This window comes from Manis pentadactyla, chromosome 11 (assembly GCF_030020395.1).
Source record: "Manis pentadactyla isolate mManPen7 chromosome 11, mManPen7.hap1, whole genome shotgun sequence".
NCBI classification, from domain to species: Eukaryota; Metazoa; Chordata; class Mammalia; order Pholidota; family Manidae; genus Manis; species Manis pentadactyla.
Window position 1 is genome coordinate 82,364,498 of NC_080029.1, and position 25,250 is coordinate 82,389,747.

The window sequence follows — 25,250 nt, forward strand, 5'->3', positions numbered from 1 at the left end:
TATTGGTCTTTAGTTTTCTTTTTTGGTGAGGTCTTTGCCCTGGTATTGGTATTAGGGTGATGTTGGCTTCATAGAATGAGTTTGGGAGTATTCCCTCCTCTTCTATTTTTTGGAAAACTTTAAGGAAAATGGGTATTACGTCTTCTCTGTATGTCTGATAAAATTCCGAGGTAAATCCGTCTGGCCGAGGGGTTTTGTTCTTTGGTAGTTTTTTATTACCACTTCAATTTCGTTGCTGGTAATTGGTCGGTTTAGATTTTTCGGTTTCTTTCTGGGTCAGTCTTGGAAGGTTGTATTTTTCTAGGAAGTTATCCATTTCTCCTAGGTTTCCCAGCTTTTTAGCATATAGGTTTTCATAGTACTCTCTAATTATTCTTTGTATTTCTGAGGGGTCCATCATGATTTTTCCTTTCTCTTTTCTGATTCTGTTGATGTGTGTTGACACTCTTTTCCTCTTAATAAGTCTGGCTAGAGGCTTATCTATTTTGTTTATTTTCTCAAAGTACCAGCACTTGGTTTCATTGATTTTTGCTATTGTTTTATTCTTCTCCATTTTATTTATTTCTTCTCTTATCTTTATTATGTCCCTCCGTCTGCTGACCTTAGGCCTCATTTGTTCTTCTTTTTCCAATTTCCATAATTGTGACATTACACCATTCATTTGGGATTGTTCTTCCTTCTTTAAATATGCCTGGTTTGCTATATACTTTCCTCTTAAGACTGCTTTTGCTGTATTCCACAGTAGTTGGGGCTTTGTGTTGTTGTTGTCATTTGTTTCCATATATTGCTGGATCTCCATTTTAGTTTGGTCATCCATTGATTATTTAGAAGCATGTTGTTAAGCCTCCATGTGTTTGTGAACCTTTGTGCTTTCTTTGTACAATTTATTTCTAGTTTTATGGCTTTGTGGTCTGAAAAGTTGGTTGGGAGGATTTCAATCTTTTGCAATTTACTGAGGCTCTTTTTGTGGCCTCGTATGTGGTCTGTTCTGGAGAATTTTCCATGTGCACTTGAGAAGAATGTGTATCCTGTTGCTTTTGGATGTAGAGCTCTATAGGTGTCTATTAGGTCCATCTGTTCTAGTGTGTTGTTCAGTGCCTCTGTGTCCTTACTTATTTTCTGTCTGGTGGATCTGTCATTTGGGGTGAGTGGTGTGTTGAAGTCTCCCAAAATGAGTGCATTGCATTCTGTTTCCTCCTTTAGTTCTGTTAGTATTTGTTTCACATATGTTGGTGCTCCTGTATTGGGTGCATATATATTTAGAATGGTTATATCCTCTTGTTGGACTGAGCCCTTTATCATTATGTAATGTCCTTCTTTATCTTTTGTTACTTTCTCTATTTTGAAGTCTATTTTGTCTGATACTAGTATTGCAACACCTGCTTTTTTCTCTCTATTGTTTGCATAAAATATCTTTTTCCATCCCTTGACTTAAGTCTGTGCATGTCTTTGGGTTTGAGGTGAGTCTCTTGTAAGCAACATATGCTAAGGAGCTTTTGTCCTATGTTTTCTTCCAGGAGTTTTATGGTCTCAGGAGTTTGCATTAAGTTTGATCTATTATAGTCTTAGGATTTTATGTTAAGTTTGATCCATTTCATGAACTAGAATTTTAACATTGTGGCGGTATCCTCAGTCTTCATGTAATTTATTCCCTCCCTTCACGAAACGTGTATTACCAAAGCATCCAAAATCTTGTCATTTCTTCTTTATCTGGTTTGATAGCATGATGTTGTTAATAAAATAGACAATTATGATGATCTGTAAAATATCCAGGTGGCCCAGTTCTCATCAGACCATATTGGCAAAGGGTAAAACTAAATATATATATTGTTGTCCATTCCTTATGAATGCTATTTTCTCCTTTCTGAAAGAGATGGAAAAGAAAATTTATCAGATCAATGATCATATATCATATACTTAAGGCTATGTTAATCTGATCTAACAAAGATCACCATCTTTAGTACAGCAGCTACTGGCTTGAGTTTACGGTAGTCCATTCTCATCCTCCAGGATATGTCCTCCAGAAATTCCAATACAAAATTGATTTGAAAGTGAAAGGGCACAAACCTGGCAAACAGAGGCATGGCTTCTGGTGCTTGGCTCTCTCTGGTGATTTATGGCTATGTGCCCTTGAGCAGATTGCAGTCACCCTTAATTCCTGGATTTCAGCATGTGCAATGGAAGGGATTAGAATCAATGTTGTTGGTAATCCATTCTAGCTTTAAGTTCTAAAATTTCAACAGAGCAGTAACAATTTTCCAGACTTCCAGGTAGAGGAGCCTGATAAGGAGGCAAAGTACGTAGAAACTGGGGAAATAAGAAGCAGAGTAGAAATAAAGAGAATTAAAATCAAGATAGGTAGTAAGTACATGAAAGATAATATGAATGTTTAGTTTGTCTATCAATAGAATATCTGTCCAATGTAAGAAGAGAAAAAATATTATTATTCAGTCAATTACATGGCACTCTCCTGGGCAATGTAGGTTAAAAAGGACATATGACTTTGGTTTTTAACACTTTGATGTACAGAGTCAAAGAACAGTATCACTTTTAATTTAATGGTGTAATAGATACCATAATTTAATAAATAGTGGATTTCTAAGCATTTTCCATGGTCTAAGTCTTGAACAGTTCTCTGAAATTGCATAATATCTTTTCTGCAATCAGCATGAGGGAGAATCTATAGTTCCATATCTCCACAGCCATCTACTTATGAAATTTTCCTGTAATGCACAAGACGACTGCCCAGTCTCCTCATTGCCACTTTCATCTCTTTGTTTCTGAATGTATAGATGATTGGATTCAGAAGAGGAGTGATAAGTGCATCAAAAATAGCAAGATATTTATCCAGGTGTGATGTGGGAGAAGGCCATGTATAGAAAAACATCAGTGGTCCAAAAAACACCACCACCACAATGATATGAGCTGATAGGGTAGAGAGGGCTTTGGATGAAGCACCTGAGGAATGTTTCCAAACAGTGAAGAGAATGAAGGTGTAGGAGATAACCAGCAAGACAAAGGCACCTACAGAAATGAACCCACTGTTAATAGTAACCATGAACTCCAGTTTTTGGGTGTTTGTACAGGCAAGTCTGAAGAGCCGGGGAAGATCACAATAAAAACTGTCCAGTATATTAGGGCCACAAAAAGGCAAATCTACCACAAAAACTAATTGAACCAATGAATGGATAAGGCCAATGATCCAGGACATGACTAGAAAGTATAGGCACATTCTTGGACTCATGATGGTCAAGTAGTATAGAGGCTTACAGATGGCCACATATCTGTCAAAGGCCATGGAGATGAGCAGCACCATCTCAGTGCCCCCAACAGCATGACTAAAGAAGATCTGGGTAATACATCCACAAAAGGAGATAACTTTTTGTTTGTTGAAAATATCACAAATCATCTTAGGGGCTGCAATTGAGCAAAATAACATATCGATGACTGAAAGGTTTGCCAGGAGGAAATACATGGGGGAATGCAGATGAGCATCCAAGGTTACAGTGAACACAATGACAAGGTTTCCCATCATGCTTGCCAAGTAGAATTAAAAGAAGAAGACAAAAAGGAGAACTTGGATCTCCCATACGTTGGTGAGTCCCAGGAACACAAACTCTGATACTGTGGAGTGATTCATTCCATTCATTGCCTCAGACACCAGGATCAGTTTTCATGTTACCTAAAGGAAGAAAGAAAATGGAAAAGAATTGTCTAGGCAAGTATTAATGAAAGAAAGCCTCCAGTCCATGAAAACAGTTGTCATATTAACACCTCACATCCAAATAATCTTCAAAACATGCACTTTGGACTTCTATTTAGAGGAGTCTGCTGCTTCCCAAATGTCATTATGATTTTCAAAACTACTACAACTAGATTGGTGCACATGGTGTGTGTGGGGTCACTGGGAAGACAGTGTAGCTCAGAGAAGACAAATAGGGACTCTGTGGCATCTTACTACACTGAGGGACAGTGACTGCAATGGAGTATGGGGGACACGATAATAAGGGTGAATGTAATAACCACATTGTTTTTCTTGTGAAACCTTCATAAGAGTGTATATCAATGATACCTTAATAAAAAAAAACTACTACAACTAAATTCATTCCATCTCTGAACCTATTCCCCTTCTACTTTCTTCTAGTATTACACAGGTATTTCCGATTTCCTCCTGCCCTGCATGTTCTACTTCAAGAACAAATATGGCCATCTTCAAATGCTTTTAGACTATGATTTCTTAGGAATGAATATGATTTCAGCCATTCATTTGAGCCACCTAAACACATCCTCATGCACAACACACAGCTTTCAAAGTGTCTGTTTTGTTACTTGTATTGTTCAATTAGGCTTCAACGGTTTTCTTTCTTTCAACTTTAAAATTTCTCATTCTGTTCTCCAACTCACAAAAATTAATTATCAGTGTCCCAGGTCAAATGCTCCCTCATTTGTGAGATCTTCTAAATATGCTTAAGCCTCTGCACTGTTAGAATTTATTTCACTCTGCCTCTCAGGATTATAAATGTTCATCTCTCAAACTAAAATGAAACTTCTTGGGTTCAGAAATCATGTCGGGTACATCTGAGTAGCCCCCACCTCCACCACAATCACCAATAATCACTAACATAACCAATTATTTAGTGAGTGCTTCACATATGTTAAATTAATGAAGAAATTAATGGGACTGAAGAATGACCCTGGAGTCAAGAGAGTATACAATCATAATTCAGTAAGGTTCATATTAATGTTTTATGTTACCAATCAGATGTTATCGTAGGATCTCAAGCCTACTTCCTGTAGTTCTTTACTATACAAAGTAATATTTGAACAAGAAAATTCTGTCATCAAAAGAAATGGCATCTCAATTACTAATTTAAAATAGTAACAGACCATTGATATGTTTCAAAATGGAAAAAATATTTCATTTTAAAAATAATACTTTCCCCAAAAAAATCTCAATTTCTAACATAAACTATGTGATGAGCTGAAACAAATAATCTCCTCTAATGTGTGTGCATGTGTGTGTGTGTATATATATATATATATATATACATATATATATATATATACTCTAGTGTGTGTGTGCATGTATATGTATATACACCTTAGTGTACATATACTATACAATGTATGTAGTGTGTGTGCCTGTGTGTACACACACATACATTGGGTCTCCAAAGATAAGAAGTCTGCCATAGTGTGAGCCATTTTATAACTTAAAACCAAACCTCCACATCATGAATTATGAACTAATTAAAATTTCTCCAAGAATGGGCAGAAAAATAAGTCAAAAAGAATGTCTTCTGATTACTAAGGGAAAAAAATACTTCTAACCCAAAAACCTTTTGTGGCTTCCAGGAAGTAGGACTAACAATGAAAATATGCTATGAAGTGAAAATATAAGTGTTGCTTCCTCCAAATTGAAATGTGAATAGCAAAAAATAACAAATGAGAATAGCAAACAAAATTGTGGTAAACTTGACTGTTAATGAATTTATAAGGAATACAGCTAGCAAAATCAGAAGAGGATTTATTGGGTCATTAGAAAAAACATATGTATATGGGAGTCGATAGACGTAAAAACAGTCTAGCCAGAGGGCAGGAAAAACATTTTTGGGGGGAAAAATGAAATACATTTTAAAAATCAGAAAGGAAATTGATAGGAAGATGAGAAAAAGGAAGGCAAAGGGAAATTGGATTGTTGAATACAGCAGGAGTTTAAGATGGTCATTTAGATGGAAAACTATGATAAAGGGAAAGAAATAGCTGAGCGGGAGTTTGTTCAGATGTGCAGTCTCAAATACACCAGTGCCCAAAATTACTTCCACCTAGCATTAGAGTTCCTTACTTTTAGGCTAACATACTGCATTCTCTATTTTGCTTACATTGCTGAGGAAAGGGTGCTCCACTAAGCTGTTACAAAAACATAAGTTACCAGCAGCTTTCCTTAGCTGAGATCTTACTCATGCCAGAAGTGACAGTTTTGACAATGAACAAATAAGTGATCCATTTTGAACCTAATTTGTCACCCAAGAAGGATTAGCTTGGCTAGGTCGCTGCAGAAGACAGGTAAAGAGCGGACGCGCTCAGCAGGAGAGGATAGACCCCACCGCGGCAGCTAAAGCCGAGTGAAGGAAAAATGGATTCAAAGACAAAGTGCACTTGCTTTACAATCCTTCAAGGAAGAAAAACAAAACAATACAGACAGCAAATATCAGCAGATCTGGAGATTAGCCAGCTCCTATCTTCAAATATTCGAATTTCTTGAGCATCCTTCGAATGGCTCGGAGTTGTAGTCTCTGAATGGCTCCTAGAGGGAGGTGCTAGATTCTGGGTACTTGATCACTTTGAGGCACCCCAAACCCTCCATGCAAAGGGACCGGCTCTCCTAAGACCATCGCCATTAAAAGATGAGTTCCACTTCGAGTTCTGTACTTCTGGTTTAGCTATGACTCTCAAGAATTACAATGACATGAAATATAGCCATTTATTTAAACCTCATATAGTTATGTCATGTGACAAATCTAGATCTACAGTACTTAATGGAATCACCATTTAAATATCTTGATCTATATGAAATTAGATAGGGCAATGTCTTAGACTAAATTCATGGATTCAAGATAATTTTACCTTTTAAATTTTTTGAGAAAAAAGAGAAAGGTTCTCATTATCCCCAACTAATGAATCATTCAGCTAGAAGAGATCTAAAAATACGTTCTGACCTAGTTCCTTTCTTTTGTTTCTCCATCCAGGACAGGTCAGTTTTTCTTCAGTTTACAAGGTTTGCAGATTCATTTTTTTCCTTGGTGTCCTGGTTTTTAATAATATAATAGTCCAAAGGTTCTTCCTCACAAAAAGAAAACATCTTGTCCTTTCACTTAAGCCAATAACCACGTAATTCTTTCTCTGTGAATATAAAGAAGCTGTCGGCAACTCTCTAAGACAAATGTTTAATATATTTGAACTTGGTAGAAATAAAAATCACTTATTTGTACTCTCTAGTTTTAATCACCTCAGTTCTTTAGCGTTTCATCACAGGATCATCTTCTACCCCTTTTTTGTTGCCACTCCATCTAACCACCTCCATTTCAGCATTTCACCACCAAACATCTCCCTGTAGTAAGCTAGAAAACTATTTTAACAAATGTTTAAAAAACAAACAAAAACACGAGGATTGATTGCTGGTTTTAGAAATTATGCATTTAGTTTTCTACTTTTTTTCTCCATTTTCCCATCACCCAATTTTTTTTTTAGTCTCTGTGCATTTTTTTTTATTGAGGTATCATTAATATACAATCCTATGAAGGTTTTACATGAGCAACATTGTGGTTACTAGATTCCCCTCATTATCAAGTTCCCCCCACATACTCCATTACAGTCACTGTCCATCTAAATAGTAAGATGCTCTAGAGTCACTACTTGTCTTCTCTGCCATCACCCAATTTTTACTGTCACTACATTAGTTTAGGGTAAGTTAGATCTCTGGATATTCTTTTTCTAAGCAAGTTTTCAATCATCCTTCCTCCACCTTGATTCTATGAAACTGGGGTTTTTTTTAACTTCACTTACACTAGGTCTTAATGAATTCTCTCCTCTTCATATCTCAGTTCTCTAAAAACAGAAATAAAGTGGACAAGTTTGTTATGAAGAGAACACACATATTTGTCTTTACTTTCAATGCTAATGAGTCTTCCTTAAGATCCCTGGGTAGAGTTAACTCAACCTGCATCCTATTCCTGACCACAGTGTGGACTCCAGACTCTTGCAATGTATCTTCAGTTGTACCTTTGGGTCTCCAAGTTATTTCCAAGTCCTGGTTAAAATTTACTTCTTGTCTCCATATCCACAAGCATATATATTTATTCTCCTGTTGTGCTCATCATCTCCCTACCCTACCACCATCTGTTTCTCCTGCTTTTGAGGCAAAGCTTAATTGATACATACAAAAAGTAAACCATTACCTGACTTTTCCTTATCACTGAAGATAACCTAGCTTGATATCTTCTTCCTGTTGTCAACTTCACTCTGTCCTTCCCTTGTTCCTATTCACAGACTGTTATCTAAAGCACCCAGAATATAAAATGTTTCTAAAAATAGAAAAAAGTAGCTAATTAACTGCACTGCACTGCAGAATAGTGACCAAATAATGCTCTCGTGACCTGGGATTGCAAAACCAAAGCCGATTAGTCAAGAAAATTGTCTCCTAAAAATATATTCATTGTGACCAAAGCAACAAAGGGAAAATGTTAATAATGAGTCACAGGAGGGAGGAGTGACATTGGCATCTTTAAGAAAATCTGTCTCTGTCGTGTTCTTTGCCATTTTAAATCCTATCATGAGTGAAAGTATCCCTTCGTAATTTGATAATATTCACTTTCCATGAGATTCATACAAATTATATGGAAAACCCTTACAAAAACACCTATTTTCTCTATACATAAATAAACTATTCAAGTGAAAAAATAATAATTAAAAATAGCTTATCATGTGACTTTTATAAATAATAAACTTACCACATTAAAATAATCACTTTGAGGATACAGGCTTTGTCTAACTCATATCTGTTTCTTCCAAAGGAACTTGTACAGTTTTCTGCTATCAATGGAACCTAATGTATATTATATTAAACTTAACAAAATAATCTAGTCTTTGAAATAATTCTGTTGTCCTTACTGTGCTTGTCATTTGGAAGCAGAACTAATATGAATAAGAAGGCTCATTTCAAAAATATTTAGAGGCAGTAACATATTGTTTGTCTGTCTTTTTTAGCTTCAGATGCAGAAGACTGTTGTAATCACATCCCTCAGTCCAATGGTAGATTATCAGCATTGGTTTACAAAGTTCCCCTCTCGTTTTACATACTTATTCTCTTTAATCTCTACTCTCCATTTCCAATCCAGCTCCCTTAGAGGCAGCCATTCTGGTAATTTTTAAATGTATCCTGGTATTGTATTATCATAAAACATGTATATTGTTATGTATGCATATACATATAAAATACTGATATACATATCATTACAAATCTTTTTTTTTTCACTCAGCTCATGTTGCTATGTGTACATCTAGCCTATTATTTGCAAATACTTCTTAGTTATACATGGTGGGTATGTACAACTTTTTGCCTGTCTGATAACCTAATGAAACACCCAATTACCTCCAAGTTTCTCAGGACCAGTGCATATGATTGTACAAGTATTGGATGACCCCCAAGTCCCAATAATATTACAGCTGGAACATTGAATATTATATATAAATTAGTGTGTATATTTTAAAAACTGTAAAACTGCTGTTTAAATTCTAAAATACATGCACATTGGTTAGAATACAGTACTGTCACAAATCCCTTGAGGTTCCACCGGCTACCTAAGTTATATCCCCAGAATTCCATATAAATCAGCTACTAAAAGTTAATGCATGGCAAAACAGGGGTCTCCCAGACCTTTCTCCAGCTCCGTGACAGGCCGTCTCTCTGACAGGTCCTGGCACATATCATGCCGTTTCCTCATGTTGGTTTTTTCAAGATTGGATCTTTCAAGATTCTTCTTGATCTTTTTCTCTGTTTCTCTTCCCCTCCCTAAATCCCGTATCTTGGTCGTAAATATTGCATTATTCACACTTTTCAGTGTGTTTTCTTACAATAAAAAATGATGGGGAAGAAGTCCTTTGAATCCTTCCCATACTAAAAGCAACACTGCAGTAAAGTCGCCCTAAAAATCAGCAGTGACTGTAACATGCCTCTAAAAGCAGTAAGAAGCATTGACTTTTGAACTAGCAATCAGTATTTTATTAACCAGTCTCCTACAGCTTAGAAAAAGTAATACAAATAAAGCATATGGTGGATCTAAATTAGAGATTAAATTCCATTGTTAAAAATAATTTCAGGAGTGGGAAGATGGAGGCGTGAGTAGAGCAGCGGAAATCTCCTCCCAAAACAGCATATATCTATGAAAATATAACAAAGACAACCCTTCCTAGAATAAAGACCAGAGGACACAGGACAATATCCAGACCACATCCGCACCTGAGAGAACCCAGTGTCTCGCGAAGGGGGTAAGATACAAGCCCCGGCCCCGCGGGAGCCGAGCGCCCCTCCCCCCAGCTCCCGGCGGGAGAAGAGCAGGCAGAGCGGGAGGGAGACGGAGCCCAGGGCTGCCGAACACCCAGCCCCAGCCATCCGGGCCAGAGTGCAGGGCCCTCGATACTGGGAAAACAGGGCAGCAAGAACAGTGAGCAGGCACTGGAGGCTGGGTGACAGAGGACATAAGAAAAGCGCGCGACCATTTTTTTTTTTTTTGCTTTTTTGCTGCTTTGTTTTGGCGAGCGCTTTTTGGAAGTCTTAAAGGGACAGGGACCCCAATATTAGGGAAACAGGGCAGAAAGACCGGTGAGCAGAGGCCTGAGGCTGGCACCGGAGAATAAAGAAAAACGAACGACCACCTATTAAAAAAATTTTTTTTTCTTGTTTTTTTTGTGGTCGTTGTTTTGTTTTGGCGGGTGCTTTTTGGAAGTCTTAAAGGGGCAGGGCGGGCCACTTAATCCAGAGGTAGGGAATCCGGGATCTCTGGGCACCCTAACCCCTGGGCTGCAGGGAGCAGGGAGGCCCCTTACGGAGATAAATAGCCTCCCAGCAGCTCCTGCTCCAACGCGACTCCACCATTTTGGAGTAGCTGCCCGAGCCAGGCCACGCCCACAGCAACAGCGGAGATTAACTCCATAGCAGCCGGGCAGGAAGCAGAAACCCTGTCTGCGCGCAGCTGCGCAGCACAAGCCACTAGAGGCCGCTGTTCTCCCAGGAGAGGAGGGCCACAAACCAACAAGAAAGGAAGTCCTTCCAGCCGTCACTCGTCCCAGTTCTGCAGACTATTCCTATCACCATGAAAAGGCAAAGCTACAGGCAGACAAAGATCACAGAGACAACACCAGAGAAGGAGACAGACCTAACCAGTCTTCCTGACAAAGAATTCAAAATAAGAATCATAAACATGCTGACAGAGATGCAGAGAAATACGCAAGAAAAATGGGATGAAGTCCGGAAAGAGATCACAGATGCCAGAAAGGAGATCGCAGAAATGAAACAAACTCTGGAAGGGTTTATAAGCAGAATGGATAGAATGCAAGAGGCCATTGATGGAATTGAAATCAGAGAACAGGAACGCATAGAAGCTGACATAGAGAGAGACAAAAGGATCTCCAGGAATGAAACAATATTAAGAGAACTGTGTGACCAATCTAAAAGGAGCAATATCCGTATTATAGGGGTCCCAGAAGAAGAAGAGAGAGGCAAAGAAATGGAAAGTATCTTAGAAGAAATAATTGCTGAAAACTTCCCCACACTGGGGGAGGAAGTAATCCAACAGACCACGGAAATACACAGAACCCCCAACAGAAAGGATCCAAGAAGGGCAACACCAAGACACATAATAATTAAAATGGCAAAGATCAAGGACAAGGAAAGAGTGTTAAAGGCAGCTAGAGAGAAAAAGGTCACCTATAAAGGGAAACCCATCAGGCTAACGTCAGATTTCTCAACAGAAACCCTACAGGCCAGAAGAGAATGGCATGATATATTCAATACAATGAAACAGAAGGGCCTTGAACCAAGGATACTGTATCCAGCACGACTATCATTCAAATATGACGGTGGGATTAAACAATTTCCAGACAAACAAAAGCTGAGGGAATTTGCTTTCCACAAACCACCTCTACAGAACATCTTACAGGGACTGCTCTAGATGGGAGCACTCCTAGAAAGAGCACAGCACAAAACACCCAACATATGAAGAATCGAGGAGGAGAAACAAGAAGGGAGAGAATAAAAGAATCTCCAGACTGTGTATATAACAGCTCAATAAGCGAGCTAAGTTAGGCAGTAAGATACTAAAGAGGCTAACCTTGAACCTTTGGTAACCACGAATTTAAAGCCTGCAATGGCAATAAGTACATATCTTTCAATAGTCACCCTAAATGTTAATGGGTTGAATGCACCAATCAAAAGACACAGAGTAACAGAACGGATAAAAAAGCAAGAACCATCTATATGCTGCTTACAAGAAACTCACCTCAAACCCAAAGACATGTACAGACTAAAAGTCAAGGGATGGAAAAACATATTTCAAGCAAACAACAGTGAGAAGAAAGCAGGGGTTGCAGTACTAATATCAGACAAAATAGACTTCAAAACAAAGAAAGTAACAAGAGATAAAGAAGGACACTACATAATGATAAAGGGCTCAGTCCAACAAGAGGATATAACCATTCTAAATATATATGCACCCAACACAGGAGCACCAGCATATGTGAAACAAATACTAACAGAACTAAAGGGGGATATAGACTGCAATGCATTCATTCTAGGAGACTTCAACACACCACTCACCCCAAAGGATAGATCCACTGGGCAGAAAATAAGTAAGGACACGGAAGCACTGAACAACACAGTAGAGCAGATGGACCTAATAGACATCTATAGAACTCTACATCCAAAAGCAGCGGGATATACATTCTTCTCAAGTGCACATGGAACATTCTCCAGAATAGACCACATACTAGGCCACAAAAAGAGCCTCAGAAAATTCCAAAAGATTGAAATCCTACCAACCAACTTTTCAGACCACAAAGGCATAAAACTACAAATAAACTGTACAAAGAAAGCAAAGAGGCTCACGAACACATGGAGGCTTAACAACACGCTCCTAAATAATCAATGGATCAATGACCAAATCAAAATGGAGATCCAGCAATATATGGAAACAAATGACAACAACAACACTAAGCCCCAACTTCTGTGGGACGCAGCAAAAGCAGTCTTAAGAGGAAAGTATATAGCAATCCAAGCATATTTAAAAAAGGAAGAGCAATCCCAAATGAATGGTCTAATGTCACAATTATCGAAATTGGAAAAAGAAGAACAGATGAGGCCTAAGGTCAGCAGAAGGAGGGACATAATAAAGATCAGAGAAGAAATAAATAAAATTGAGAAGAATAAAACAATAGCAAAAATCAATGAAACCAAGAGCTGGTTCTTCGAGAAAATAAACAAAATAGATAAGCCTCTAGCCAGACTTATTAAGAAGAAAAGAGAGTCAACACAAATCAACAGTATAAGAAACGAGAAAGGAAAAATCACGACGGACCCCACGGAAATGCAAAGAATTATTGGAGAATACTATGAAAACCTATATGCTAACAAGCTGGGAGACCTAGGAGAAATGGACAACTTCCTAGAAAAATATAACCTTCCAAGATTGACCCAGGAAGAAACAGAAAATCTAAACAGACCAATTACCAGCAACGAAATTGAAGAGGTAATCAAAAAACTACCAAAGAACAAAACCCCCGGGCCAGATGGATTTACCTCGGAATTTTATTAGACATACAGGGAAGACATAATACCCATTCTCCTTAAAGTTTTCCAAAAAATAGAGGAGGAGGGGATACTCCCAAACTCATTCTATGAAGCTAACATCACCCTAATACCAAAACCAGGCAAAGACCCCACCAAAAAAAAAACTACACACCAATAACCCTGATGAACGTAGATGCAAAAATACTCAACAAAATATTAGCAAACCGAATTCAAAAATACATCAAAAGGATCATACACCATGACCAAGTGGGATTCATTCCAGGGATGCAAGGATGGTACAACATTCGAAAGTCCATCAACATCATCCACCACATCAACAAAAAGAAAGACAAAAACCACATGATCATCTCTATAGATGCTGAAAAAGCATTTGACAAAGTTCAACATCCATTCATGTTAAAAACTCTCAGCAAAATGGGAATAGAGGGCAAGTACCTCAACATAATAAAGGCCATCTATGATAAACCCACAGCCAACATTATATAGAACAGCGAGAAGCTGAAAGCATTTCCTCTGAGATCGGGAACTAGACAGGGATGCCCACTCTCTCCACTGTTATTTAACATAGTACTGGAGGTCCTAGCCACGGCAATCAGACAAAATAAAGAAATACAAGGAATCCAGATTGGTAAAGAAGAAGTTAAACTGTCACTATTTGCAGATGACATGATACTGTACATAAAAAACCCTAAAGACTCCACCCCAAAACTACTAGAACTGATATCGGAATACAGCAAAGTTGCAGGATACAAAATCAACACACAGAAATCTGTGGCTTTCCTATATACTAACAATGAACCAACAGAGAGAGAAATCAGGAAAACAACTCCATTCACAATTGCATCAAAAAAAATAAAATACCTAGGAATAAACCTAACCAAAGAAGTGAAAGACTTATACTCTGAAAACTACAAGTCACTCTTAAGAGAAATTAAAGGGGACACTAACAGATGGAAACTCATCCCATGCTTGTGGATAGGAAGAATTAATATCGTCAAAATGGCCATCCTGCCCAAAGCAATATACAGATTTGCTGCAATCCCTATGAAACTACCAGCAACATTCTTCAATGAACTGGAACAAATAATTCAAAAATTCATATGGAAACACCAAAGACCCCGAATAGCCAAAGCAATCCTGAGAAAGAAGAATAAAGTAGGGGGGATCTCACTCCCCAACTTCAAGCTCTACTATAAAGCCATAGTAATCAAGACAATTTGGTACTGGCACAAGAGCAGAGCCACAGACCAGTGGAACAGACTAGAGAATCCAGACATTAACCCAGACATATATGGTCAATTAATATTTGATAAAGGAGCCATGGACATACAATGGCGAAATGACAGTCTCTTCAACAGGTGGTGCTGGCAAAACTGGACAGCTACATGTAGGAGAATGAAACTGGACCATTGTCTAACCCCATATACAAAAGTAAACTCAAAATGGATCAAAGACCTGAATGTAAGCCATGAAACCATTAAACTCTTGGAAGAAAACATAGGCGAAAACCTCTTAGACATAAACATGAGTGACCTCTTCTTGAACATATCTCCCCGGGCAAGGAAAACAACAGCAAAAATGAGTAAGTGGGACTATATTAAGCTGAAAAGCTTCTGTACAGCAAAAGACACCATCAATAGAACAAGAAGGATCCCTACAGTATGGGAGAATATATTTGAAAATGACACATCCGATAAAGGCTTGACGTCCAGAATATATAAGGAGCTCTCACGCCTCAACAAACAAAAAACAAATAACCCAATTAAAAAATGGGCAGAGGAACTGAACAGACAGTTCTCCAAAAAAGAAATACAGATGGCCAACAGACACATGAAAAGATGCTCCACATCGCTAATTATCAGAGAAATGCAAATTAAAACTACAATGAGGTATCACCTCACACCAGTAAGGATGGCTGCCATCCAAAAGACAAACAACAACAAATGTTGGCGAGGCTGTGGAGAAAGGGGAACCCTCCTACACTGCTGGTGGGAATGTAAGTTAGTTCAACCATTGTGGAAAGCAGTATGGAGGTACATCAAAATGCTCAAAACAGACTTACCATTTGACCCAGGAATTCCACTCCTAGGAATTTACCCTAAGAATGCAGCAATCAAGTTTGAGAAAGACAGATGCACCCCTATGTTTATTGCAGCACTATTTACAATAGCCAAGAATTGGAAGCAACCTAAATGTCCATCAATAGATGAATGGATAAAGAAGATGTGGTACATATACACAATGGAATACTACTCAGCCATAAGAAAAGGGCAAATCCAATCATTTGCAGCAACATGGATGGAGCTGGAGGGTATTATGCTCAGTGAAACAAGCCAAGCAGAGACAGAGAAATACCAAATGATTTCACTTATCTGTGGAATATAACAACAAAGGAAAAACTGAAGGAACAAAACAGCAGCAGAATCACAGAACTCAAGAATGGACTAACAGGTACCAAAGGGAAAGGGACTGGGGAGGATGGGTGGGTAGGGAGGGATAAGGGGGGGAGAAGTAGGGGGGTATTAAGATTAACATGCATGGGGGGGTAGGAGAAAAGGGAGGGCTGTACAACACAGAGAAGGCAAGTAGTGATTCTACAACATTTTGCTATGCTGATGGACAGTGACTGTAAAGGGGTTTATAGGGGAGACCTGGTATAGGGGAGAGCCTAGTAAACATAATATTCGTCATGTAAGTATAGATTAGTGATAGCAAAAAAAAAAAAAAAAAAAAAAAGGGCAGTTCCAGTGTGGTAACCTCCAACGAGTTCTACACAAGGGTATAAAGGGCATATAAAAGTGTAGGCAAAGGGTCTGTTTGTGTTTATACAGAGGATCAAAGCCTAATTGGGCTACCCCGAAAATGAACTAACATACGATGTGAAAAAGAACTTCCAACATCTGCACTCTCTGGAAGACTCATGCCAGAAGATGATCGTCAAAAAACCCCAACAAAGATCCACGCACTGCTACAGCTGTAGATGCACTCATCCCACCAGTTCCTGGACTTGCCATGGGAATGAGGAAGGAGATATCTAAGCTGGCCTGTGCATACAGTAAAACAACAAAATTGGACTAGATCTATACTGTTGGAACTCAACCAAGAATTTGGAGAAGTGCAAATTGTAGCGCTCCAAAGTCTTACAACTACAAACTATTTATTGTTAAAAGAACATATGGCATGTGAACAGTCCCCAGGAATGGGTTGTTTTAATTTGTCTGATTTCTCTCTGACTGTTCAAGTTCATTTGGACAATATCCACCATATCATAGATAAGTTTTCACAAATGCCTAAGGTGCCTAACTGGTTTTCTTGGTTACACTGCAGATGGCTGGTAATTACAGATATGCTTTGGTTATGTAACTATACTCCTATTATGTTAATGTGTGTGTGCAATTTAAGTAGTAGCTTAAAACCTATACATGCTGAAGTTACTCTACAAGAAGATATATCAAAGAAATAATCAATCTTCCCATGTTTTCTTCTGCCTGCTACTTCTATAGCTTTTCTTCTTCCTTCCTAATTACAACCTTAAATAGAATTCGTGCCTCATATCAAATTTACCGAGTATCATAATTCTTCCAAGTGGTAAAGATACCTCAAGACAAATGCTGGGCATGGAAGCCACAGGGCATAAATATGCAAAGAAGTAAAAAGCTAACTTTTTCAAACAATAAGGCTTCTCTCTCACTTACCAACTTCACATTTCCCTGTATGGCCCCGGAAGATGACTGGTTAGCCAGAGACGGGTAAGATTCCTCACGGGAGGAACAACCTAAGACAGGCACAGTCGCAGGGGGGCCATCAGGTGAGAAATTGGGGATCAACAGAGGTGAGGCTTAGAACCTCACCCCCCCGTTCTGAGAGAAATCTTCTGCATATGTGGATGTTTTATTGCCCTGGTCTAGCTTGGATTAACACATAGTCTACAGGCACACACCTGATCATCTACATGTGCTCTCTTACAACACTAAACTATGTTTTCTACCTTTATCTTGTATCTACCTACCACTTCAGCATTTTATTAAAAATAATAATAATAAAGAGAGAAATGTGGTATCCACATATAAATCAAGTATAAAAACCAAATGAGTATTCATATTTGAACTGACTGTTTATAGTTCATAATGCATGAGCAAAACCGAAAGTTTCTGTGATGACTGCCCTTGTACTGTTCACTATGTAACTTATTCATTATGTAAGAATTTGTTCTACATGTAAAAACTTGTTTGTTATGCCTCAGAAGATTGGAGAGTGACAAAAATTAGGCTTGGGGTGGAATAATGATTGTGCATTGAGCATTGACTCCCCTATACAGAATTTTATTGTCGTTAACAACCATTTGATCAATAAATATGAGAGATGCCCTCACAAAAAATAAAAAATATATATATATAATAAATCAGGATTATTGAGAAAATCAAAAAAAATAATAATAATAATAATAATAATTTCAGGCACTGGGGGACAATTTTCCTCTCCACTGTCCTGAACTTCAGAATGAAGGAACAGGATAGTTACTAATTCATTTGTGTGGCTCTGGTAACAGCTATGTGTCAAAGCTTCATAATGAGATACTCAAGTGCCCATCAAATAGAATTAGACTGAAGAGCCTGGATAAAATGCTGGGGTACTGATTACACAACAAAAGATACTCCAATAAGTATTGCTGAGGAAAACTAAGAGTTCATAGAGATTCATGATAAAACATCAATTCTAATGGTATAAGATCAGGAAACTCAAAAAGAAAGGAGTCAAGAATTCCATATGGGTAGACGCAAAAAGTAAATGAATCAAGGAAGGAACAAGACAAGAGACCATAAGCAATCGTGTACACAGCTTGCCTTTATAATCCAACCAAGGTGGGGTGAAATAAATTCTTGCTTATAACCCCTAGAAATATGTAAGTTACATATGCAAAAAATCAAAATCATAATAAACCATCAACTCCATAGATATCTTGAGATAAGGGATTGAGTACTCAAGTAATAATAGTGAATGAAAATGGCAGAAGTAACATCTAACAAGTCATTTCTCTTTTATTAGGATCAAATAATAATTTGCTCAACTGAGCACATTTTTTTTTGACCTTCCATGACCAATCTGGTTTTTTGCCTAGTGTAACTTCCTTGTTCCCACTCCCTTCTATCTACAAAAGTCTTTCATTTTGTACAGCTCCTTGGAGCTCCTTTCTGTCTGCTAGATTGGATGCTGTGTGATTCATGAATCACTGAATAAAGCCTCAACTGAGCAAATTTAACATGACTAGTGATGACATGTGAATATTTTGTACTCCCAATATGATGTAATAAGACAGCCATTTCTGTAGTAGTCTTTTTTTTATTTTTTGTATAGTTCCACAATAGTAATGTTTTATTGAAGTATCATTGACATAATCTTATATTGGTTGCAGGTATAAAACACGGTGGTTCAACTGTTCCCTGTATTATTAAATCCTCACCCCAACTACTACAGTTACTATCTGTTAATATAAGAAGTTGTTACAGAATCACTGGCTATGTTCTCCATGCTGTACTACCATCCCCATGACCAACTTATATTTTAATTGAGAATTTTTGTGCCCTTTATCCCCCATACCCTTTCTAACATCCCCCATGGTAACTACCAGTCACTACTCAGTATTGGTAAGTCTACTGCTATTTTGTTCTTTTTGTTTTGTTTTGTTTTTATATTCCACAAATAAATGAAACCATGTAGTATTTGTCTTTCTCTGCCTGGCTTATTTCATTTAGCATAATAGTCTCCAGGTTCATCCATGTTGTTGCAAATGGAAAGACTTCTTTTTCGTGGATGAATGATATTCCACTGTGTATATGTACCACCTCTTTGTTATCCATTCACCAATTGATGAACACTTTGGTAGCTTCCATATCTTGACTAGTGTAAATAATGCAGCAGTAAACATAGGGGTGCATATATCTTTTCTATTCAAGAATTTTGTTTTCTTTGGATAAATTTCTGGAAGCGGAATTATTGGGTCATATGGTTTTTCAATTTTGAGTTTTTTGAGGAAGCTCCATACTGCTTTCCATAGTGGCTGCACCAATTTACAGTTCCACCACCAGTGTAGGAGGGTTCCCATTTCTCCACATCCTCTCCAATACTTGTTATTTCTTGTATTTGGAGAGTGCCTATTCTGACTGGTGTGAAGTGATAGCTCATTGTGGTTTTGATTTGCATTTCCCTGACGATTAGCAATGTAAACATCTTTTCATGTGCCTGTTGACCATCTGTATTTCTACTATTTTTTCTTTTTTTTAAATTGAAGTGGTTCAACAGTTACCCATATTATTAAATCCTCTCCACTCCCAACTAGCACAACTACTATCTATCAACACAGGAAGATGTTACAGAATCATTCACTATATTCTCCATGTTATACTACTATCCCTTTGACCAGCCTACATTATGATTGAGATGTGCCCCTTAATCCCCCCAATCTTCCCACCAGTCTACCCCAACCCCTCCACCATGGTAACCACCAGTTACTTCTCAGTGTCTATAAGTCTACTGTTTTGTTCATTCGGTTTTGCTTTTGTATTTATATTCCACAAATAAATGAAACCATGTAGTATTTGTCTTTCTCTGCCTGGCTTATTTCACTGAGCATAATACCCTCAAGATTCAACCATGTTGTCACAAAAAGTAGGATTACTTTTTTATGGATTAATAGTATTCCACTATGTGTATGTACCACATCTTTTTGCTCCATTCATCCACTGATGAGCGCTTTGGTTGATTCCATATTTTGGCTATTGTAAATAATGTAGCAATAAACATACGGGTGCATGTATCTTTCCAAATCAGGGATTTTGTTTTCTCCAGGTAAATTCCTAGAAGTGGAATTACTGGGTCAAACATTTTTAGTTTTAGTTCTTTAAGGTACCTCCATATTGCTTTCCACAATGGTTGCTCCAATTTACATTCCCACCAAAACTGTACAAGGGTTCCTTCTTCTTCATATCCTTGCCAACACTTGTTATTTCTTCTCTTTCGGAGAGTGCCCATTCTGACTGGTGTGAGGTGATATCTCATTGTGGTTTTGATTTGTATTTCCCTGATGATTAGTGATGTGAATCAACTTTTCACGTGCCTGTTAGCCATCTTTATTTCTTCTTTGGAGAAATGTCTGTTCAGATCCTCTGCCCATTTTTTAATTGGGTTTTTGGTTTTGAGGCGTTGAGGCATATGAGCTCTGTGTGTATTTTGGATGTTAACACCTTATCAGGTAAATCAAATACATATATATTCTCCCATACTGTAGATTGCCTTTTTGTTCTGTTGATGGTGTCCTTTGCTGTACAGAAGCCATTTACTTTGTTTTAGTCCAACTTGTTCATTTTTTATTTTGTTTCCCTTGCCCAACAAGATGTGTCCTTGGAACAAATTGCTCATACTTTTGCTCAAGAGATTTTTGCCTGTTTTCTTCTAAGAGGTTTATGGTTTCATGGCTTACATTCAGGTCTTTAATCCATTTTGAGTTTACTTTTGTGTATGGAGTTAGACAGTAATCCAGTTTCATTCTCTTACATGTAGCGGTCCAGTTTTCCCAACAGCATTTATCAAAGAGACTGTCTTCTCCCCATTGTATTTTCATGGCTCCTTTATTATATATTTGAGCATATATGTATGGATTTATATCTAGGCTCTCTATTATGTTCCACTGATCATGGGTCAGTTCTTATGCCAGTGCCATACTGCTTTAATTACTATAACTTTGTAGTAAAGCTTGAAGTCAGGGAGTGTGGTATCCCCAGCTTTGTTCTTGTTTCTGAGGATTACTTTAGCTATTCAGGGTGTTTTGTAGTTAAATATGAATTTCAGAACTCTTTGTTCTGGTTCACTGAAAAATGCTGTTGGAATTTTGATAGGGAGTGCATTGAATCTGAAAATTGCTTTGTGCAGTATGCCCACTTTGACAATATTAATAGGATAGATTTCCATTTATTTGTGTCTTCAGTTTCTCTCATGAGTGTCTTATAGTTTTCAGAGTACAGGTCTTTCACCTCCTTGGTTAGGTTTATTCCTAGGTATTTTATTCTTTTTGATGCAATTATAAATGGAATTGCTTTCCTGATTTCTCTTTCTACCAGTTCTTTGTTAGTATATAGGTATGCAAGAGATTTCTGTGTATTAATTTTGTATCCTGCAACTTTGCTGAATCAATTTATTAGTTCCAATAGATTTTTTGGTGGAGTCTTTAGGGTTTTCTGTGTATAATATCATGTCATCTGCAAATAGTGACAGTTTAATTTCTTCCTTGCAAATTTGGCTGCATTTTATTTCTTTGTGTCATCTGATTGCTGTGGCTCGGACCTCCAGTGCTATGTTGAATAAAAGTGGTGAGAGCAGACATCCTTGTCTTGTTCTGATCTTAGAAGAAAAGGTTTCAGCTTTCACCATCAATTATGATGTTAGTTATGGGTTTGTTGTATATGGCATTTATATGTTGAGATACGTGCCCTCTATTCCCATTTTGTTGAGTTTTCATCATGAATGGATGTTGAAGTTTGTCAAATGCTTTTTCAGCATCTATTGAAATGATCATGTGGGGTTTTTAATCCTTTTTGTTAATGTGGTGTATGATACTGATTGATTTACATCTATTATACCATTCTTGCACCCCTGGAATAATCCCACTTGGTCATTATGGATGATCCTTTTGATGTATTTTTTATTTGGTTTTGTAATATGTTGTTGAGCACTTTTGCATCTATATTCATCAGTAATATTGGGCTAAAATTTCTCTTTTTTGTAGTGTCTTTGTCTGGTTTGGATATTAGAGTGATTCTGGCCTAATAGAATGAGTTTGGATGTACTCCCTTGTCTTCTACTTTTTAGAATACTTTAAGAAGGATGGATATCTCAACATAATAAAGACCATATATGACAAACCCAGAGCCAACATCATACTTAACAGCAAGAAGCTGAAAGCTTTTCACCTAAGAACGGGAAAAAGACAGGGATGCCCACTCTCCCCACTTTTATTCAAGATAGTACTGGAGGTCCTAGCCACAGCAATCAGAAAAACAAAGAAATACAAGGTATCCAGATTGGTAAAGAAGAAGTCAAACTGTCACTATTTGCAGATGACATGATATTGTACATCAAAAAAACCCTAAAGAATCCACTCCAGAGAGGGGCGGAAGATGGCGGCGTGAGTAGAGCAGCGGAAATCTCCTCCCAAAACCACATATATCTATGAAAATATAACAAAGACAGCCCTTCCTAGAATAAAGACCAGAGGACACAGGACAATATCCAGACCACATCCGCACCTGAGAGAACCCAGCGCCTCGCGAAGGGGGTAAGATACAAGCCCCGGCCCCGCGGGAGCCGAGCACTCATCCCCCCAGCTCCCGGCGGGAGAAGAATAGGCAGAGCGGGAGGGAGACGGAGCACAGGACTGCTGAACAACCACCCCCAGCCATCCAGGCCAGAGCGCAGACACAGTACGTGCCCAGGGGGCCCTGGATACTAGGGAAACAGGGCAGCAATAACAGTGACTGGGCACCAGAGGCCGGGTGCCGGAGGACATAAGAAAAGCGCGCGACCATTTTTTTTTTTTTTTGCTCTTTTGTTTTGGCGAGCGCTTTTTGGAAGTCTTAAAGGGATAGGGCCCCCAATACTAGGGAAACAGGGCAGCAAGAACAGTGAGCAGGCACCGGTGGCCTGGCGCTGGAGGACACCAGAAAAGCGCACGACCATTTTTTTTGCTGTTTTGTTCTGGCGAGCGCTTTTTGGAAGTCTTAAAGGGATAGGGCCCCCAATACTAGGGAAACAGGGCAGTAAGACCAGTGAGCAGATGCCTGAGGCTGGCGCCGGAGAATAAAGAAAAACGAGCGGCCACTTTTTTTTTTTTCAAATTAAAAAAGAATTTTATTTTTTTTTTATTTAAATTTTTTTTTGTGTGTGTGGTCATTGTTTGGTTTTGGCGGGTGCTTTTGGAAGTCTTAAAGGGGCAGGGTGGTACACTTAATCCAGAGGTAGGGAATCCGGGGATCTCTGGATACCCTAACCCCTGGGCTGCAGAGAGCAGGGAGGCCCCTTACAGAGATAAATAGCCTCCAGGCTGCTCCCCCTCCAACACGAATCCACCACTTTGGAGCAGCGGCCCGAACCGGGCCACACCCACACCCACAGAAACAGCGGAGATAAACTCCATAGCAACCCGGCAGGAAGCAGAAACCCTGTCTGCGCACAGCTGCCCAGCACAAGCCACTAGAGGTGGCTGTTCTCCCAGGAGAGGAGGGCCACAAACCAACAAGAGGGAAGTTCTTTCAGCCGCCACTCGTCCCAGCTCTGCAAACTATTCCTATCACCAAGAAAAGGCAAAGCTACAGGCAGACAAAGATCACAGAGACAAAACCAGAGAAGGAGACAGACCTAACCAGTCTTCCTGACAAAGAATTCAAAATAAGAATCATAAACATGCTGACAGAGATGCAGAGAAATAGGCAAGAGAAATGGGATGAAGTCCGGAGGGAGATCACAGATGCCAGAAAGGAGATTACAGAAATGAAACAAACTCTGGAAGGGTTTATAAGCAGAATGGATAGGATGCAAGACACCATTGATGGAATTGAAACCAGAGAACGGGAACGCATAGAAGCTGACATAGAGAGAGACAAAAGGATCTCCAGGAATGAAACAATGTTAAGAGAACTGTGTGACCAATCCAAAAGGAACAATATCCGTATTATAGGGGTTCCAGAAGAAGAAGAGAGAGGAAAAGAGATGGAAAGTATCTTAGAAGAAATAATTGCTGAAAACTTCCCCAAACTGGGGGAGGAAATAATCGAACAGACCACGGAAATACACAGAACCCCCAAAAGAAAGGATCCAAGGAGGACAACACCAAGACACATAATAATTAAAATGGCAAAGATCAAGGACAAAGAAAGAGTTTTAAAGACAGCTAGAGAGAAAAAGGTCACCTTATAAACAAAAACCCATCAGGCTAACATCAGACTTCTTGACAGAAACCCTACAGGCCAGAAGAGAATGGCATGATATATTTAATACAATGAAACAGAAGGGCCTAGAACCAAGGATACTATATCCAGCATGACTATCATTCAAATATGACGGTGGGATTAAACAATTCCCAGACAAACAAGAGATGAGGGAATTTGCTTCCCACAAACCAACTCTACAGAACATCTTACAGGGACTGCTCTAGATGGGAGCACTCCTAGAAAGAGCACAGCTCAAAACACCCAACATATGAAGAATCGAGGAGGAGGAATAAGAAGGGAGAGAAGAAAAGAATCTCCAGTGTATACAACAGCTCAATAAGCGAGCTAAGTTAGGCAGTAAGATACTAAAGAGGCTAACCTTGAACTTTGGAAACCACAAATTTAAAGCCTGCAATGGCAATAAGTACATCTCTTTCAATACTCACCCTAAATGTTAATGGGCTGAATGCACAAATCAAAAGACATAGAGTAATAGAATGGATAAAAAAGCAAAATCCATCTATATGCTGCTTACAAGAAACTCACCTCAAACCCAAAGACATGTACAGACTAAAAGTCAAGGGATGGAAAAATATATTTCAGGCAAACAACAGCGAGAAGAAAGCAGGGGTTGCAGTACTAATATCAGACAAAATAGACTTCAAAACAAAGAAAGTAACAAGAGATAAAGAAGGACACTACATAATGATAAAGGGCTCAGTCCAACAAGAGGATATAACCATTCTAAATATATATGCACCCAACACAGGAGCACCACCATATGTGAAACAAATACTAAGAGAACTAAAGGGGGAAATAGACTGCAATGCATTCATTCTAGGAGACTTCAATACACCACTCACCCAAAGGATAGATCCACTGGGCAGAAAATAAGTAAGGACATGGAA

General features: G+C 38.5%; 1 protein-coding gene across 1 annotated transcript; it reads right to left on the reverse strand.

The window, feature by feature from the left end:
• Positions 1–2,710: 2,710 nt before the first annotated feature.
• Positions 2,711–3,664, reverse strand: LOC118913536 (olfactory receptor 4F15-like). The gene is given in 1 exon segment (XM_036887588.2): positions 2,711–3,664. A coding segment is annotated over 1 exon segment (939 nt). The 5' UTR covers positions 3,650–3,664.
• Positions 3,665–25,250: the final 21,586 nt, after the last annotated feature.